Raw genomic sequence first — 18,538 nt, forward strand, 5'->3', positions numbered from 1 at the left:
GATTAGGGTTTTGGATTTGTTTGGGTGGCTATGATTACAAAATTATCCGCGCTTCTGAGATTATTTTGGTCTATGAAGTATATACGGAAAACAATGGTTGAATTTCTTAATATGAGCCATCTAAAGTATCTTCTTTGATTTATGTTTTTGCTTGGTGTTTGTTTGTTATGAGAAGAGAGCACTGATGATTAAATCTAACAGCTTTACGCCAGTTCTGCTTCAGAAAATTCTTGATAGAAGAAGCTGTATATTAATCTGAGCTCTTTTCTTATGTTTTTTTAAAAAAATAACTCTTATGTTGCCTATGATGATACAATCCTTTTTCGAGGTGCAGTGGAGCTGAGACCCTGTTTACAGGGAGAACCCCTTGGCAAAACTGCAATTTCTATGAAGCTATATGGATTCTTACTGAGGCTTTTGTCTGTTATATCTTGTTTTTGTTTTCTTTACGTGAATACGTTTTTCGACCTTGCGATTTGAGTAACTAAAAACACCATATTTTGGACTAAGACACCATATTTATTTTGGACCAAATCAGTAAACGGACAAATATGACTGGTGGTAGGAACAGTATTGAAAATATTGTTACGGTTCAACTAATCTTATGAAAGACTCTGTAAACGTTCAATAGTCGAGACTATATAAGACTCAGTAAACGTTCATAAGTCGAGACTGCATCAGTATATGAATTACAAATTTAGGGATCAGAGAAATTTGGCTTCATCCTCCATGTCTTTCTGGCTTAAAAGAGTAATTGTTTTACTGGTATTGAGAAAGCTCTTGTTTGAAATTCAGGTTAAGTGAATAGAAACAAAAACATCATCACTCATTACATATTAAACAGACGAAACTACAAGTTTTACAATATGCGCTCGCAATTCTAATCGATTTAGTTCGTTTATGAGATTATGTGTTTTTTTTTCTAAACCGCAAGAGAATTGTTGGATGAAGTAAATTAACCAAACTCTTACAAAAATCAACAGTAAGTAAAAACAGTTAAAAAGTAATTATCAGCTCGATGAGCTAAAGAAACGACCCTTTTTCATCATTTGTCTAAACTCCATGTAATTAACCCTACCGTCACCATCAACATCCACTTGCATTATCATCTTCCTACAATCCTCCAACGTCTTACCTTGCTTGAGTCCCAAGGAAGATAGAACCGCTTTCAATTCATCCACCGTTATAAACCCGTCTCCGTTCCGATCAAACACGTTGAACGCTTCCTTCATATCTTCTTCTCCTACCTCGTCCTCATCCCCTACCATTATCGTCTTGTATAGCTCTCCAAACTCTTCAATGTCAACACAACCGTCACCATTGACATCGATCTTTTGGATAATTTGCGTTAGCTCGCTTTCTGGTATTATGATTCCGAGGTTTTTTAATGACTCGTTTAGCTCCTTTGTAGTGATTCTTCCGTCTCCGTCCTTGTCGAACATTTGGAACACACGTTTTAGCTCCGTGGAATCCATTTCTTTTTATAAATCTAGGGCTTTTTTTTTTGAGGTTGCCGTGTGGTGGAAGAAAAAGTGAAAAAGAAGAGAATGATGAGACTCCGAGAAACCGAGAAAGAGGGTCCTTTCTTGGCCTCTTGGAGACCCGATGAGGGTAGGTTTCAGAAACTAAGGAGAATGTATTCAAGAGAATTGGTAAGAAATCTTAGCCAAAAGCTCGAGGTAATAACATATAGATACAGACTAAAATAGAAGAGATAGAGAGAGATTTGTCTTATTTGTTGGTCGAGAGGAAATGTTGCTTCTTTTAAAAAGGTGACTTTTGTGGCATTGTAACACCATCGAAGACTTGAAAAATTTGATCGGTTCTATGAATTTCAACACAAAAAATAATTAACATTTTTCACAGCCGAACGAAACAAAGATCCTAAACATCAATTCGAACCAAGAGACTATTTTATTTTATCATGTAGATCTAAATCTGTATATTTAACTTACCTTAGCCGGCAAAAGAACAAAGACCAAATCCTTTGGAGTGGTGAGCCACTATGTGATACTGTCCCAACTACATGTATGAAGTCGCTGAGTATATTTTTACAATAAGAGTTGAAAAAGAAAACAATGGCAACGACAAATAATTATTTGTTAATACCCTAGTTAAATGATATATATGTTCACAATCTCATTTTAACATCGCATTCGCATGTGCTATGGGACAAAAACAAAAAAGAGAATGATGAGTAAAATTGAGTCTAACACAAAATCTATAGCAAATGATTAAAAAAGTGCCCACACGCAGGATCGAACTACGGACCTTCAGTTTACAAGACTGACGCTCTACCACTGAGCTATACGGGCCTTTGCTTTAATTCACAATAATATATTTATATATCTAAACCCGTATTAAGTTATGTCATTAACTCATTACACTAATCAAACATTAATATAGTTTCACCGGCCAAAATGACTCTTGAAAAATTGAATTTCTATATTATGCTGTTGTAGTTCTCCTCATCTCCTGTATGACTAGATTCATGTATTGATACTCTTTTGTTCCCATTATTTATATATAAATGTAGTATGTTTGAGTGAAATTAAACATGAAACTTGAGAAGTGAATGAACATAATATTGCATGTAAGAGGCAATAATTCACAGAGTAATGCCAGGACAAGTATGATTACAGAAAGCTTTTACATTATAAGAACATCCGAACAAGTCTTACACAAAAAGACCAAATCTTTCTTCTTCTCTTGTTGAAGATTTGTTTTAGAGTCTTTAACTTAAGACCACCATGGGGCATCACCGGTCCTGAAGTCAGTTTCCTTCCATGGAACAAAAAGAACCTTCCCAGCATCATCTATATCAGCGTGAGCCAATGCTAGCGACTGTTCCATGAAATTAAAAGTTTAGTTTACAAGGTTCAGTTTTAGAGAGATATGCAGAAAAAGAGAATGTTATTTATTTCACTTACCAATGGAGCTGGACCTCTAACGACTCTTCCTTGGGCGTTGTATTGGGAACCATGGCAAGGACATAGAAACTTGTTCTCAGCTTTGTTCCATGGCACAACACATCCAAGATGAGTGCACACTGCGTTGATACCGTATGTTGCTAGAGTCTTGTCGTTCTCCACAACTAGGTAAGTAGGATCTCCCTAGAACATACAATCGACACCAGACACCCATTGAGATGCAATAACTTTTACTGAGATCTTGAACCAGTGTTTCAAGGAGGGCTAAATAACTTGTTCATCTTCTTATAGTACTAATGGAACTTTTTTTTACCTTTAATCCTTGGGTGAGGGTTCGATCACCGGGACCATGTGTCTTAAGCCATTCCGTTGCAACTACATCGTTTCCAAGTGCATCCTTGGCTGGAGTACCACCACCTCCACCTCCGGTTCTATATTTTTCAAAGAAACATAGAGATTGTGAATCAAGACCATTGAATTAAAATCTCATTAACCTCACATCTTAGTAACACAAAAGAAGCCATACAGTGATTCATATACATATTGGAACCAGAACCAAAAAGCTAAAGCTAAATAGCATACAAAAGCAAATTCAAACTTCACCACAATCAAAAGAGTCTATAGATTTTTTCAACATAATAATGCGATCAGTGTTCAGTAAAAGAATGCCAAATTCATGAATCTCATTCGAGAACAAAACCGAGGGAGAGATCAATATTCAAAAGATATACTCTTAAGGCTTTACACCAACAGAAAGAGTACAAAATTGTAAACTTTACCAAAACAAAACATAATAATAACATCATAGACTCACCCTGATGCAATAAATGTTATAAAGAAAGAAGAAATTTGGAATCAAAATCGAAGAAGAGAGTAAAAGTGAACTCACCCAGGAGGAACAAAGAAGGTACCGTAAGGGACAAGCATGTAACCAGTAGGGAGAGAAAGAGCCCCAACAAGAAGAAGATTCAAAAGCTTTCTCTTTTCCATGTCTGGAACTCTGTCTGCTGGAATACTCGACGCTTGGCAAGCAATTCTCAATCCAGTCTTCTCCTTTCTTACCATCTGATGATTCGTCCTCGTTGGCTTCACAAACAAGCCACGCGACATCGCCATCAACGCACTTCTGCTCGAACCAAGCTGCAACCAAAAAAAGAACGAAAATTTTCAAAACCCATCACTTTAAAATCTGCCCTTAAACTAGTAAATCAACTCCGATTGTTTCGATTCGAAGGATCAAGAATGAACCTGAGTAGCGGGGGAAAGGGAAGACGACGCCATTGATGTAGTCATCGAAAGCTCTAGCTAAAAAAAATGATAAAAGGGTTTCGGCCCGAAGCTTTTGATGTTGTGGAGGAGGATGACAAGTGGGATCACACAGAGAGATTTAAGACCACTGAAGAGAGAGTAAGCAGATAAGGCACGCGCCACCTCTGCTTCCACATAGCCACACACTTTGATCAGATTTTGGATTTCTTGATAGATGTGATTATTAATGGGCTTTATACGGCCTTAATGGTTTATTAGCTATCAGGATCTTAGTGGGCTTATTAACTTCAGTAAGCCCATATATTTGAAAAGATTAATAAAAAGGAGAGGGAAAAGGTAAAGAAGGAGTCAACGAAGCAAATTAAGGTGAAATGATTATGAATTGTGCATGGCGTGAGACTCTGCGAGACATGCACTCATCACGTGCTTGCATGTGTGTCTCTTTGCTTTCTCTCTTTTCGTGTCGTTTTGTTTATTCTCATTTCATTTCATATAGATAATTATATCCAGTACGTACGTAATAATTTTCTTTTATAAATTGCCTAATCAGTTTCACATTATTAAGTAGGTACGTAAATATGAAAATCTCCTCATATCCAGTGCAATTCTTGCCTTGAATCTGTCACTACTAGTATTAGACTTTTAATACTCCGATCCAAAGATTATAATTCCTAATTTAATCATATATTTATATGATTATAGCTAGCTATTGTCTTCGATGAATGATGATCACAATTTCTCGTACTTAATTACATGCAAATATATCATGTATATTATTTAACTATACACGTATTTTCTCATAGCAAGATATATGCTATATAGAGAAAAACATTCATAAGTTTTCGACCCATTTATTATGTTTAAATTTCTCGTTTTTAGGTCCGATATAATAAAGGGTGTGTTGGTAAACTAGTACGTTTTTGAAACATAATTATAAAAATAGTACATTTACTATTCATAATTAGCAAATAAGTACAATTTTACTATTACAGATATTTGTACAGATAGACAACTGTACAGTAACATATTATTGTACATCAAATATTTGTACAAAGAGAAACAACTACATATAAACATATTTACACATAAACAAATATACATATATAGACCAGAAAATATATGTACACATACAATTATACGTATATATAGACCGATGTACGGATGATTTTCCGTACATCAACACACAACTGTACATAAGGATAGCTGGACGTATCAAAATTTGTTTGAAAAATATTTGAAATTATATTTTAAAAAATGCATATCAAATTATAGAGAAAAAATATAGATTTTTATGTAATTGAAATTTTATAGAAAACAAATATATTTTGATGAATATTTTTAGTTATTAGATTTAAGGAGGTTTTTAATAGTGTCTAAATAGTGTCCAAATAGTAAAAATGTATTAGTTTGCTAATAATGAATAGTAAATGTACTACTTATACAATTATGTTTCAAAAATGTACTAAAAACCCAATTACTTCTATAATAAATGCATCCTATTTACAATAATAGAGAGTCCCGTATAAAATGTGACTAGTGCGTTACAAAGGATGAAAATTTATAGATTTTTAGTTTTTTTTTGTAGTCATATGTTTAAGAATTAAAAAGGTTGTAAACTTGCATATATACAGCTAGTAGTGCGTTGGTGTAAGTGACTAGTGTTTTTCACTGCGGGAGAAGTGCAGTGCGGTTCAAATAATAACAAAAATATATAGATATATATGTATATGCAGATATTTTGACACTGTTACAGCACTATTGCGGTGCGGTTTTGTAGTGCGGTATAGTTAACACTCGGAGCCAAAGAATCAGAAAATCAATTTGTACAGTAATAACATTATATTCAGAATTCGTGTTATACCAATTAAAATGGTTTATAAGTATATTCTTCATGATGTGAATTATATAATGACTTTTTTTTTGTCTGCTCTATTTTGGTAATGGTTAGAAAAAGCATAGCATTCGAATGTTCTTTGTAAATAGCTTTATTTTTCAAGAAAAATGAATACAGTAATGTTACAAAAGAAAATTACTTAAAACTCTAAAAGAAACGAAAATTAAAAATTAAACTGTAGAATGCTTTTTAGGCTTTCCCTTTGTCCAAATGCATCCTATCTCTATTGTTCTCTTTCCAACAATGCATCATATATCTCAGACTCAGATCTTATTTCAAGTAAGTAACCATGTATATCAATATCATTGGTTTATATTTTACTTGGACTTTGTTCACGTATTGACACTAGTTTATGTTAACTACTAACTAGTACCTACTAGGTACATAGGATTTCACTAATTAATAAGTAAAATTTTAAATTTACATTATACTTATATTTAATTTCTGTCATGGTGTCCTAAATTAATATACTTTAATGAAAAAAATCAATTAGAAGAATTATATTTTCGAAATTACTAAGAAACACGCCCTAAGTATCCTTAAAGCACCAAATTTTTAAAACTAATTGTTATTTTGTAGTTTCTTTTTTTTTGGTAAGACTTATTTTGTAGTTTCTTCTCAGTAACATCTTTTTTTTTTTTTTAATGTTCGATGACAAATGCAAAATATAATTGACACACATTGGACCATCAAAAAAATTATAATGAAAACTTCAAGGTATTAGAATCATTTGGATTTGAGATGAGACACTACTCATATTCAGATCCTAGTTACCAATATTTGAAATTTATATATCCTACCCAATTAGTGTATTTCCAAATATTTTACCTATGATATTATGCATTGAAAGATGAGTAATAGTATAAGCATAAATAGCATAAATTACAAAGATGGCGCAATGTTGAAGCAAGGCACCCCAAGGCCAACAAGTGAGCTCATAAAGTCAGTCACTGATGAGGCTTCTTCTAATATTCTTTTGCCTCTCCTTTTTTTTTATCTTTTTGTTTTTCTCATATTATTATTATATGGACGTAAGTTAAAAGAAAAAGCACCTCCCATGCTTTATTTATTCACACTACATACAAATATATATACATTGCAAACCTTGACTAATACAAGAGTTAGAGAAAAATCTACATATATATATATATATGCCATGGATTAATATGTCTAAAATAGATATAATCAAAGTTGTTTAACGACAAAAGTTGTTAATAATCTTGAATTTACCAACCCACTCTCCATTAGTCAATTTCACAAATTTATTAGTATCATCAGTTACTTGCAAGCACCGTTATCAACATTTTAATCTTTTACTAATATGTATGTCGAAGGCTTTGGATTCCACGGGAACTTACAAAAAACTCATCGGATTCAATTTTTCATGTTTACAAATAAACAAAAACCACCTCTCTTCTTTATACATTTGGTAACTATATGTATCTAATAGAGAGAGATTAGAAACTCGTGCAACACATATACATATATATGTCATTAAGGTTTCTTAATTTAAAACTTTTCTTTGTGGTATATATAATTCCGTATGCGTTGATCATGATGAATCCTTGTGGTTATTAGATGACCGGTCAATGCTAATCTAATCTCTCTGATCTATACAAGGGTTTCCAATGATATTCAACTTAATTATTAATCGACACGTATTACTCGAAATGGATATATTAAATGAATAACTATATATAGAGTCGTATGCAATTGAAAACTTTGTAACGTAATGTCATGATGATTTGGTCTTTGAATCTCACTCTATTCCACACACACTCTGCAACTGCAGAAACAAAGTACATTTCAGCAGGGTACTAAAACTGTAAGCTGCATTTGTATTATTGTTTAATGTCATTAATATTGTTTAATGTAAGGAAGAAAGTGAGAAGAAAATATATAAAAAAGACAAAGCAAAGAAGTATCAGTTCCCTTTAAAGTACTTCAAAGTATATATAGGTGGCCCTTGAGGAATTTGGGTGTTATACTCTTTGAATCTTCACTAATCTCATTCAATAATTATTAATTTGCAGTTTCCTAAGCTAAAACTACAAGTGTACCATCATCAACCGGACTTAAAAATTTGTAAATGCATGTTGTTAAAAGAAAGAAAAATTAAAATGTAATCTCTTTTCATGTTAACACTATGTTATTATAATCCAGTCACTTTTTGTTGTTTACTAGTACTAGCTAATACACCCAAACCTAATATATAAGGGTTTTTTCTTTCTTACGTTACCATGCATTTACCAATTACCAACATGTTTTCTTCTATATCCTTACAACTAATGTTTGTTAGGTAAGTCAATGCTTTCTTTTTCATTTCGTTCACATCTACAATTTTCAAAAATTTATATATATACTTAATGTTTTCATAGTTTTCTCGTCTAACAAATTAGACAGTCGGGCTTTGACAGTAAAAGATAAAAAGTAAAAAAAAGAAAAGAAAAAAGAGTTGGTCAAGTGGCGTTTTCACATGGCAGTTTGTTCATTGACTTATCAATTTTATTTCTTTATTGACTTACAAAATTGAAATCGATAAATAATGTATATTGTTGGGAAATTCAAAACCTAACAAAAGGTGAGTGAGTACAAAGACTTGAGGACAAGGAAGAAACCAAGCTGTCACAAACCTAATTTAACAAATGTATGATACTACTATATATATGTACATTATAAACAAAACAAAACAAAACAAAGACTTAAAAGATTTTTCAAAAGTTAATCAATGTTTTTAACTGTTAGGACAAGAGATTCCAAAGTGACGAATCTTTTTAATGTGGTTTTCTTTGAATAAAAACTATACACTACACATAAGCTCTCTACTAATGAGTAATGACCACGTCATGTAATAACACCATTATGGTCTGAGGATAATTGGATAAATGACATTATCATAATTATTTTAACCAATATAAATGTAAACTTACAGTAATTTAATTAGGAAATTAGATTGGGTAAATATAAAGACTACTTTTTATTACTACTACTTAGTGAAGGACTGCAATGTAAATATTTAATGCAAACTGATAAATTTAGTACATAAATTATGGTTATAAATTTATAATGCAAAACAGATAAATTTAATTAATACAAAGAATCTAATAGAGAATGCTTGATAATGTTTTATTTTAAGAACTAAAAAAAGAAGAATCTACTTTAAGTTGAAAAAGATTTAATTTATCAAATGATAGATTCTTCTCATTAATCTAACTCTCTATTAATGATAAAAAATCGAATAATTAATAATTAGAGAGATCATAAATCATGTATCATAAGTTAATTACCCGAAGTGATAATAAATAAATAAATAAAATCCCTCAAAAGACCAAAACCAATTCTCTCTTTCTCTTTCTCTCACACACACACAATAAAGACAACTTCTCTCTTTTGATGTCTCTCTCTCTTCTTCTTCAGAAGACAGGAAGCTAGAGAGTCTCATCATCATCATCATCATCAAATCTAATGGAGTTTCATCTTGAACATCCTCTCTCACATTCTTCTCTACACAACAATAACTCCAACGACGATGAAACTGCACCACACTCCCTCTTCCTCGTCGAGTTTCAACACATGCCTTCTTCTCATTACTTCCATAGCCTTAAGTCCTCTGCTTTTCTTCTCTCTAATCGACACCACGCCATTTCTTCAATCCTTCAGGTCCTTCTCTCTAATCGACACCACGATTCTCTAAATTTTACTCATGAATTTTCTGGGTTTTGTTTACTAAGTATACTGAATCGTTATCGGAGAAAACTTGATTAACTTTATTTTTCGTCACTGGAAAAATCGCAGTATTCAAGAAAATTCGACGACCCATCTCTGACGTATCTTGCTGTGAATTATCTAGACAGGTTCTTGTCTAGTGAAGATATGCCGGTAATAAAAAAAAAAAAAAACAGAATCTTCCGACAGAATCTGTCTTTTGTTTCATCTGAGATATGTCTAAAATGTTTATCTGTTATTGTTTTGTTCAACAGCAACCAAAGCCATGGATTCTCAAGCTTATCTCTCTTTCTTGTGTCTCTTTGTCTGCCAAAATGAGGAAGCCAGAGATGTCTGTTTCTCATCATCTTCCGGTAACGCAAAGACTGAATCTTTTACATTGTGAAACGTGTTTTTTTTTTAAGTGTTGTTAAGTGTCTGAAACATTGAAGAATGTGTGATCTTTCAGGTGGAAGGTGAGTTCTTTGATGCTCAGATGATAGAGAGAATGGAGAATGTGATTTTAGGAGCTCTTAAATGGAGAATGCGCTCTGTTACTCCTTTCTCCTTTTTCTCCTTTTTCATTAGTCTCTTTGAGCTCAAAGAAGATTCTTTCGCACTAAAACATTCCCTCAAATCTCAAGCCATTGATCTTACTTTTCATCTTCAACATGGTAAACAAATTGATGTTTTCTTCATTCATAAATAACAATCACAATCACATTCTCATGCTTTAAACTGAATGCGTCTTAAAAACAATGCAGATATCAGATTCCTCGAGTTTAAACCATCGGTGGTTGCAGGCGCCGCGCTTCTCTTTGCTTCTTTCGAGCTCTGTCCTCTACAGTTTCCATGTTTCAGTAACAGAATCTGCCAATGCACATATGTAAATAAGGTAAAGTTTTTGAACAAGTAAAACTCTAGCTTTTTTTTCTAGCGCGATACTGAGCGAGCATTAAATCGTTATTGCAGGATGAGTTAATGGAGTGTTACAAAGGAATACAAGAGAGAGACACAGTAGTGGAAGAAAACGAAGGAAGCACTGAGACAGCAGTAAATGTGCTTGATCAGCAATTCTCAAGCTGCTGTGAAAGCGATAAGAGCATCACAATCACAGCTTCTTCACCAAAGAGGAGGAAGACTAGTACTCGTCGATGTTAAGCTGAAAGAAAAGGAGGTTTATGGTCAAACATAATCCCCAGATGATTCAATCACTTATTATCTACTTAATAAATTAAAAAAACTACTCCTGGTCCCGTTATGAAAACGACACTTGCTTCTTTCCTCTTTCTGCATCCATCTTCTGCTTCATAATAAGCCATTCTCTTCATGGAAGACAAGAGAGAAGTGATGAATGATCAAAGCCGAAACCTCGTGTTCTGTTCCATTTCTTGTTCCTTTGGACCACAACACAAAACTCAAAATTCAAAAAAAAAAAAATGCTGTAATATTTATCTATCCTTACCTATCCTACCAGTCTATCATGTTCTGTATTATTTACAGTTTTGGGTTGTGGAGTTAAAGTCGTTTCACTTGGGAAGGAGGGAATAATCAATAAATATTGTTCTTGTGTGGAAGTAGTATAATATAACCAACCTATGGCTGTGTAATCTTATATTGAATAATGTGGTCACGAGTAAAAAATGGATTCAATTTACACTGGAATAAGATTTTGTCTTATGAGACTTCGTTATCCGAGTTATATGGATCCAGTTGCCAGAATCTCTGTTGCAGGCAGGCAATATGATACCCCGTCTGGACCACTTTTTCAGTATTCAAAATCATTCAATTGCTTTTTGCTCCTCCTACATGTAATAGTGCAATACTAATCAACCAATCCCTTCTAAGTACTAACCCATATTAGGCCCATTTTCATCATAATGGGCCAACATTATTATGATATACAAAATAACCAGTCAGACCCAAGTTCCATCTGGTTTAAGCAAACCCAACATTGAACCAAAAACCGGATAGAAAATCGGATTGGAATCAGGCAAGGAGATTCAAATCTGTTTGCAATATATTATCTCAGACAGTGCTGAAAAGAATGTATAACATAGTTTCCAATTTCAGACATTATTGAGAAGCTAGTAGAAAGAATCAAAGCTTCTGATGTAAAATTGATAATGCACAACAACAAAACACAAAGATGAAGATGAATAAAGGGAAGAAAGTATGTAGCATCTTCATCATTTACCTCGAAAAGGAAATTACAGCCAACTGAAGAGAGAGATCCAAATAGGTCCAAGTGATCAGATAGGTCCGAGAGTTCCTTCACTTCGACTTCTTCGCATAGAGAGCTCAGACCTCAGACTGGACAATCTATCACCAGTAGCAATAGCAACATGATAATTCTCGTAAGTTTTTGAGCTCTGACCTCAGACCTCGGTCCAACTGATGAGAGCTTGTCCCCAGCCGAGCATCTTTAGTGCCTTGTCTGTTATAGTATACCAAATTTGGCAGGAGCCCCAGAAGGTACTTTCTCAGCTGTTCCTCACCAACATTCTTCTGTGCAGGGTTACTTTCCAAGCTTATAGCCTGAAGAGAACTGTAATTTGCAGCAAGCTGACCAAGACATTTGGTGGTTGAAAACTTATTGAAGCGTAAATCCAAGACCGTCAACTTCAAGAGACGATGAAGACCCTCAATTTCACTGATTTTGTTCCCAGCTAGGTATAGTTCTTTCAGAGAAGAACAAGAAGCCAAACCTAAATCAACCAGAAAAAAAGAAAAGTGAAATACATCAAACATGGTTTTCATATAAAAACAGATAACTAGAGAATGTAGATGAGCAAAGGTCAGGCCATACCATGACCAAGTCTCAGTATTCGGTTGTAACTCAAATCTAATACTCGAAGCCGAGTGAGTTCACGTAGGCCCTCAATAACCGAGATACTGTTCTTCGACAAATTCAAAGCATGTAGTCCTCGAGGAAGAGCTCCAGCGGTTATTCTAACTGGAAAAATGTATTAGGACCAGTAAAATAGAAGAAACAAAAACAATCAGTGTGTGAAGATTAGCAAGAAGGGAAAACATAGCTACCTATTGCATTTCCTGAGAGATTGAGAACTCTCAGACCAACAAATGCACTGAGGAATGGTATCACAACCAGACCATGACTAACCAGCTGGGCTGTGGTTGCAGAAGCACTTAGAGAGGATATATACTTTTTCGCAGCTTCCATTCCAGGAGTTAACTTGATGGCATCTACTTTAGCAGATGTTGTTGCTGACTCATTCAACACGACTGGTTCTCTTGGCAACTCATCATCATACCCTGTTATCTCATCGGCTTCCTCAAACAAGTTTACATGCTGGAGGTCATTGACCCAATCCTCAATACGCTTGAATTTAAAATCCTTTCCTGGAAGTTCTTCTTGCTGTTTTGATGTTTCTCCTTCAAGGAACTTCGTTAATTTTCGCTCATCCGTAGGTGGTACTATCCAATCTTTTGCCAAAGAAGAATAATCATATGCATCATCATATCCATCTTCCCCGAGATTTTCCTTGTTGTTATCTCCAGATTTATGCATATCATAATCCCGATCATTATCTTGCTCTTGCTTACCCTCTTCATCAGTCTCATGAACAGATTTATCTGTTTGGTGCATGTCTAGAGCTCGAAGTTCATCAGAGGACCTAGAGTGGTGAGAAGAATATTTGAAAGGTGAAGATTTCTCTGATGCAGAGTCAGCAATATTAGGCATTGAGTTCGACCTCACCATCAAAGGCGAACCATGAGGTGTATGGTTGTTTGAGTTGTCCATCTGTTCACCATATAAGGAGTTATCATCGAGCTGACGGCTGTCTTTATCAGTATGATGAAGATCTCCAACCGAGAACATAGATCCATTGAGTGCTTGATTTGAACCCTGGTAAGCAGAGACTGAAGCTCGAGGAGCTTTCTCATACAAATTAGGACTTCCTTCTACAAGCTTGCTGCTGCCTGCCTCATGAGACTGTTCAAGAGAATTTGGGGAAGTAATCCGATCTGTTCCATCGTCTGTTCCATTCTCTGTGGCTGCCCTTCCATCCAAGTATAGTTCATTTCCATGGGATTGACTTTTCTTGAGATGCCGCACCTGATCTGTTCCAATATCATGCTCAAGAATGCCACTGGGCTTAATTTCCTCAGATTTCCATACACGCTCAACAGTGGCAGAGCAAGCTGGCTTGCTGATTTCACTAGCAGAAGCAATATTTCTCCCAAATATGATTGAGCTCAATCCTTTCGATTTAGACCCATCTTCTCTGATCAGTTGTTCTGAAAATCCTTCCACAGATTTCTGCATCACCAGAACATAGGAACAGATTAGCAATCTTACGCTGAGAATGTATAACAACCGTTCCAAACAAAAGATGCAATGATTGGTACAACTTACCTTAGGTTTATGGCGGTGGATGTGAGCGTTGAAGCATGAAAACCTAACCATTGTGTCAAACTTAATAACATCGAACTACATCACCAGTTAAAACAACAAAGGAAAACCAAAAAACCAAACCACAAAGAACTGTTCTTTAATTTACAACCACAAACAAGAAGGATCAATTTACGTTTTTGTTTTTTTGTTTTTGCACGAATAGAGAAAGTTGCTATAAGCTTAAGAGGTTCATGTGGGCGTTAGTAACGTTAGCCGTAATCAAGGGTAAGACCCTCAGAAACACGACGGAGCCTCCAAATGATTGAGGCTAGAGAAATCCTTGGAAGAGAGAGTGAAGTCACCACTTCAAGGCCACCCCACACCTGCGCAGAGGTGCGAGAAGCACACGTCTTTGCAGAAGCGGCCAGAGTGAAGAAAAATTGTTTCGAGCTTGAGAAAGCCCAGTCCTTTAATTCCAAATTTAGTTAAGTCACCTGATAAAACAGTTGAATCACCAAGAGAGAATCAACAATTTTTTCAACACCAAGCCCGGAAAATAACAATCTTTGCAATTCAGATTACAAAAGAAGATGTTCGAACGAAACGTTATAGAGCAAACAAAAAACATATATCCATGGAGATCAGCTTGTTAAGACATACCGACAAAATCGAATCAGCAATCGTTGTAAGAAATTACGGATAGATAAAGGTCAACAAGTTCACAGAACAAACAAAAAACCTCGCAATAACGAGAAACACGAACGAGTGATAAAAATAGCATCAGACACGAAACCGTCGTCACGAAAACTCGCAGAAACACACACAGAATCGAAGAACAGTGGAATCGGAATATATATAGAGAGAGAGATAAAAAGAAGAAGAAAGAGATTCTCACCAGATAGGAGAAGGATTGGATTTGAAAATCCAGAGGATTGATTAAGCGAAAAGATTCAAAATCAGTTGCAGAGAAACCAAAAAGATTATCTTTAAAACTTTGAGGCAAAGCTACGCTAACCCTAAAAGAAACCTTTTTTGGCCGAATCAAAATTGTACCACCCACACACTTTTGTTTACGAAATACGAGTCAACGGCTCTGATTTTTTCTCCTGTGACGAAATTTCCTAGTCACTCATTTTTTTTTGTTTTTTTAAATTGCCTTTTACATACACCGGCTTACTAATATAATTTGGGCCTAATTGAGCTTTTGATATTAAATGGGCCTTGCTTTTGTTTATTTTATAATTCACAAACTCAATCCGGTCAAACTCGGAAAAAAGGGCCATTGCAATCATCTGCTCATATCATACTTGGTCACACTGCATCTCTCTCTTTGGGGACAATATATTATAAGTCCCAAAATGAAGAGAGGGACCTCTAACTAGCATTTACCAATTACAACACCATGTAACGTTTTTTCACATCCTAAACCGGTTTCTTCATATATCTATACAAACCGGAATCTCCTAATTTTCCTTTTGTACCTTAACTCAATCCATAGAAGAGCTGGATTCGTCTGTCTCATCGTCCCCACTTAAACTAGAGGCCAATTCCACGCCAGACCTACAAAATATATAGTATGCTTCAATAAGCCAATTTTATCTCTCTTTCGGGACAGCAAATGCATTTACAGTGGTTACTAACCGATTTATCTGGCCTTGCCTTTCCAGAATCTCGCTGTATGCTGATGCTTGCTGAAGATAGCCATGTTTCACTTGTTTGGTTACCTATTAACAAGTGTTAAATGTCAGAACATGAACTTGGAAGAGCCTTCATACTTCGGTAATACTACATCAATGTTTAAATCTTTGAGATACTTTACCATCACACTCACCGGTGGTTCATCAGTCGAATGCAACATCTCTCTATGCATTTTCGTTTGATTCCTCTCGTCGTGATACTTTTCCGCCTTTGAAAGAAAGAGAATATAACCCAAAACACAACTCATATTTCCATAAAAAGAGCATGTAAGGAGCCTATAGACATGGAAGTTTTAGACAAATCTTTTACCATCACAGAAGATGGACCTCCATCTATTGAGTCAGGGGATCGGCTTCTACTTGGAGGCAACAACTTTGATGATTTGCTGAGATATCCGGTCTTGTGTCCACCATTGAATATCTTATTATCGTAATTATGAGTTTGATTGGTTTCAATATTGCTTCCAGGGAGATTACGGAAGTTGGCAATCAGATTGCTTCTCGAACCTTCAGCCCAACTTTTGGAGCTTATTCGACCCTTCTTGCTGATAGTTAGTGGGATTTTTCGTGGTGAGCCTTTGAATGTCTCTTTAAAGGTTTTGTGGTTGGGGGCAGTATTATAGAAACAGGGAGAAGGCGATTTCAATCTTGGTTCCCCAAGATTCTTTCTATCTCTTAGACCAGGCTCCATTCCGATCATCATGTTGTCGTCATCATCATCCTCCTCCTCCTCCTCTGAATCTGGATCTGGATCTGGCGAATGCATCTTCAGTTTACGAGTTAATTCATAGCTCTATAAAGTCATACAGAAAAGGATTAGAGTACAATATAAATACCTCAGAGAATGTGCTAGCAGATTAAGATTCAAGTTTATTATCTCTATGGGTATCTAATATATAGGAAGAAAGCTGTTAAAAGTTCACTTACAGGACCAGGATTAAAACTCTTCCTTATTCCAAGTAAATGTGGAGGGTGAGGCCGTCTTTGATTCCCAACATAGATTGGCTCTGACAAAACAGTTGATAGAAAAAGCAATCAAATTCCACTGGACATGGGTAAAGGCATTCACAATCTGACACACGAAGAAGATGATTTTAGCTTTTTCTGAACCAATTACTCGATACTTGTAACATCATTAACCTGAAGATTTAAGGTAAAGTCAAAAAATTTAATCATGACTCACCTTGAACTATTGCATTAGTTTGAGGCTCAAATGCACCAGGTGGAAGAGGGTCAAATTCAACCCCCAGAGGTGGACCATCCTCTTGGTATTGTCTTCCTAACTGTCTCTTTACGGCTGTGATTGCACCATTCTCACTCTCTCTCTTCACTTTCAAGTATCCCGAAGGCTTATTATACCCATAGCTTCTCATGACCTGAGGATGCGCGATAACGTCATTGTGTGTAAAATATCTAGAACTTTCCACATCCCGGATGCCATCTTTGATGGAGACAAGATTCTTATGTAATGATGAACTACGTTCAGAAGATGTACTATCTTCACCATCAACATTCCCCATGTAAGATCCCCCATAAAGCCTTTGACTTTCAACTTCCCTAGGTTTCGGGTTCCAATAATCTGTTTGCTTAGTGCTACCACATGAATCCTGTCGAAGCCCGCTTCCACGATCCTGAAGAACAACGCTCGACCTATCTTGGCTCCCAATGGTGTTCCCATCTTCTTTTACAGAACGTTTGTCTTTTAACCTTCTATGGCAGAACCAACCTGAAACTTGCTTCTCGGTTAACCCTATTTCCTCTGCTAACTTACCCTTCATTTCTTCGGTCGGATACTTATGCTCTGTAGAAAAAAGAAATCACACCTATAACGCATATACAACCTTAGCATAAAGGAACACATGCAAATAACAAAGTCATAATTACCATTGTAGAAATTCTCCAGCGCCATAACTTGGATAGGAGTCTTAAGCTTCCGTTTTTTGCTGTTTTCTGCTGAGACTTTATCGCCATCTGTGGGTGCCTCGCCTGAATCTATCAAACATAGCACAGAAAAATTAAAATCATAGGAACAAAATTGTGAACCATGGACACCTCTTTTTCTCTATCAAACAATCATGATATGTAAAATATGGACAAGAATAATGCTTTGTGTTTCTAGAAATGTTCCCAGTAATTCAGCAATTTAGGTAACAAATCTACACAAGTTTCACATAAAAGGGTATAATTTCAGCAATTATGATCTTTCTATTATCAGCCAAACACCTCTAAACCCAATCAAAATGAACAAAAACTTAGAAATTTCTTAGCTTGATAATTAGAACATCATCAAAACAAACCAAAAAGGCTCAAAATTTCCAATGCCATGGATCAATTTCACTAATTAAAACTATCAAAAACGGGAGCTGCATTGTAACTCGACGAACTCGAGATCATAGAAAACTATTCTCTCACGTAAACTCGTGGGAAACAAAAATAAACGATTGAAAGAGATGAAGAAATGAATTTTCACCTGAGTGCATAGTCAAATTGAGAATTCCCAGAGATTAAACAAAAACCTAATCAGCCCTCAAAAACCAGATTTTTGTTTTTCTTTCTTCAAATTTCTAATTTTCTCATTCGAGGGGAAGAAGGAAACTTTTCTTCGCAAACAAATCTCTTTGAGAACCGGTTCGGTTATCTTTGAGAACCGGTCTGGTTATAGTAAACCGGAAGATCGGAACGA

General features: G+C 35.3%; 5 protein-coding genes and 3 non-coding genes across 10 annotated transcripts; 3 read left to right on the forward strand and 5 right to left on the reverse strand.

Annotated features, from left to right (window-relative positions):
• The first annotated feature begins 25 nt into the window (after nucleotides 1-25).
• Nucleotides 26-119, forward strand: LOC111830258. Its single transcript, XR_002833642.1, has one exon. It is a non-coding gene; the product is annotated as a small nucleolar RNA U36a (small nucleolar RNA).
• Nucleotides 120-173: 54 nt separating this feature from the next.
• Nucleotides 174-266, forward strand: LOC111830296. The gene has a single exon (XR_002833680.1). It is a non-coding gene; the product is annotated as a small nucleolar RNA Z223 (small nucleolar RNA).
• Nucleotides 267-762: 496 nt separating this feature from the next.
• LOC17883605 (calmodulin-like protein 6) lies at nucleotides 763-1,657 on the reverse strand. Its single transcript, XM_006286371.2, has one exon. The coding sequence runs from the start codon at nucleotides 1,473-1,475 to the stop codon at nucleotides 1,011-1,013; it is 465 nt and encodes a 154-aa protein (XP_006286433.1). The 5' UTR covers nucleotides 1,476-1,657; the 3' UTR covers nucleotides 763-1,010.
• A 586-nt stretch (nucleotides 1,658-2,243) lies between these two features.
• TRNAT-UGU lies at nucleotides 2,244-2,315 on the reverse strand. Its single transcript has one exon. It is a non-coding gene; the product is annotated as a tRNA-Thr (tRNA).
• A 249-nt stretch (nucleotides 2,316-2,564) lies between these two features.
• Nucleotides 2,565-4,299, reverse strand: LOC17882819 (cytochrome b6-f complex iron-sulfur subunit, chloroplastic). Its single transcript, XM_006288517.2, has 5 exons — nucleotides 4,179-4,299; nucleotides 3,820-4,070; nucleotides 3,244-3,361; nucleotides 2,931-3,113; nucleotides 2,565-2,844 (listed from the first exon to the last, which is right to left on the reverse strand). Exons 1-5 carry the CDS (start codon nucleotides 4,221-4,223, stop codon nucleotides 2,740-2,742), a joined length of 702 nt encoding a protein of 233 aa, XP_006288579.1. The 5' UTR covers nucleotides 4,224-4,299; the 3' UTR covers nucleotides 2,565-2,739.
• A 5,180-nt stretch (nucleotides 4,300-9,479) lies between these two features.
• LOC17883244 (putative cyclin-D6-1) lies at nucleotides 9,480-11,375 on the forward strand. The gene is made up of 6 exons (XM_006288266.2): nucleotides 9,480-9,753; nucleotides 9,889-9,972; nucleotides 10,074-10,172; nucleotides 10,268-10,472; nucleotides 10,563-10,693; nucleotides 10,771-11,375. Exons 1-6 carry the CDS (start codon nucleotides 9,559-9,561, stop codon nucleotides 10,957-10,959), a joined length of 903 nt encoding a protein of 300 aa, XP_006288328.1. The 5' UTR covers nucleotides 9,480-9,558; the 3' UTR covers nucleotides 10,960-11,375.
• Nucleotides 11,376-11,796: 421 nt separating this feature from the next.
• Nucleotides 11,797-15,227, reverse strand: LOC17883367 (protein phosphatase 1 regulatory subunit 7). 2 transcript variants are annotated; one of them, XM_023781443.1, is made up of 5 exons: nucleotides 15,054-15,227; nucleotides 14,180-14,652; nucleotides 12,841-14,083; nucleotides 12,608-12,754; nucleotides 11,797-12,506 (listed from the first exon to the last, which is right to left on the reverse strand). In XM_023781443.1, exons 2-5 carry the CDS (start codon nucleotides 14,228-14,230, stop codon nucleotides 12,124-12,126), a joined length of 1,824 nt encoding a protein of 607 aa, XP_023637211.1. In that variant the 5' UTR covers nucleotides 14,231-14,652; nucleotides 15,054-15,227; the 3' UTR covers nucleotides 11,797-12,123. The 2 variants fall into 2 exon arrangements, with proteins under 2 accessions (XP_023637211.1, XP_023637212.1); XM_023781444.1 differs by lacking the exon at nucleotides 15,054-15,227 and adding an exon at nucleotides 14,819-14,981.
• Nucleotides 15,228-15,360: 133 nt separating this feature from the next.
• Nucleotides 15,361-18,449, reverse strand: LOC17884132. 2 transcript variants are annotated; one of them, XM_006289405.2, is made up of 8 exons: nucleotides 18,326-18,449; nucleotides 17,740-17,847; nucleotides 17,039-17,656; nucleotides 16,783-16,862; nucleotides 16,166-16,648; nucleotides 15,978-16,064; nucleotides 15,800-15,882; nucleotides 15,361-15,718 (listed from the first exon to the last, which is right to left on the reverse strand). In XM_006289405.2, the coding sequence occupies exons 1-8, from the start codon at nucleotides 18,333-18,335 to the stop codon at nucleotides 15,646-15,648; spliced, it is 1,542 nt and encodes a 513-aa protein (XP_006289467.1). In that variant the 5' UTR covers nucleotides 18,336-18,449; the 3' UTR covers nucleotides 15,361-15,645. The 2 variants fall into 2 exon arrangements, with proteins under 2 accessions (XP_006289467.1, XP_023637214.1); XM_023781446.1 differs by having other exon boundaries at nucleotides 15,990-16,064; nucleotides 18,326-18,448.
• Between the last annotated feature and the right edge of the window lie 89 nt (nucleotides 18,450-18,538).

The sequence above is a fragment of the Capsella rubella genome, unplaced genomic scaffold (genome assembly GCF_000375325.1).
Source record: "Capsella rubella cultivar Monte Gargano unplaced genomic scaffold, Caprub1_0 scaffold_6, whole genome shotgun sequence".
Taxonomy (NCBI): domain Eukaryota; kingdom Viridiplantae; phylum Streptophyta; class Magnoliopsida; order Brassicales; family Brassicaceae; genus Capsella; species Capsella rubella.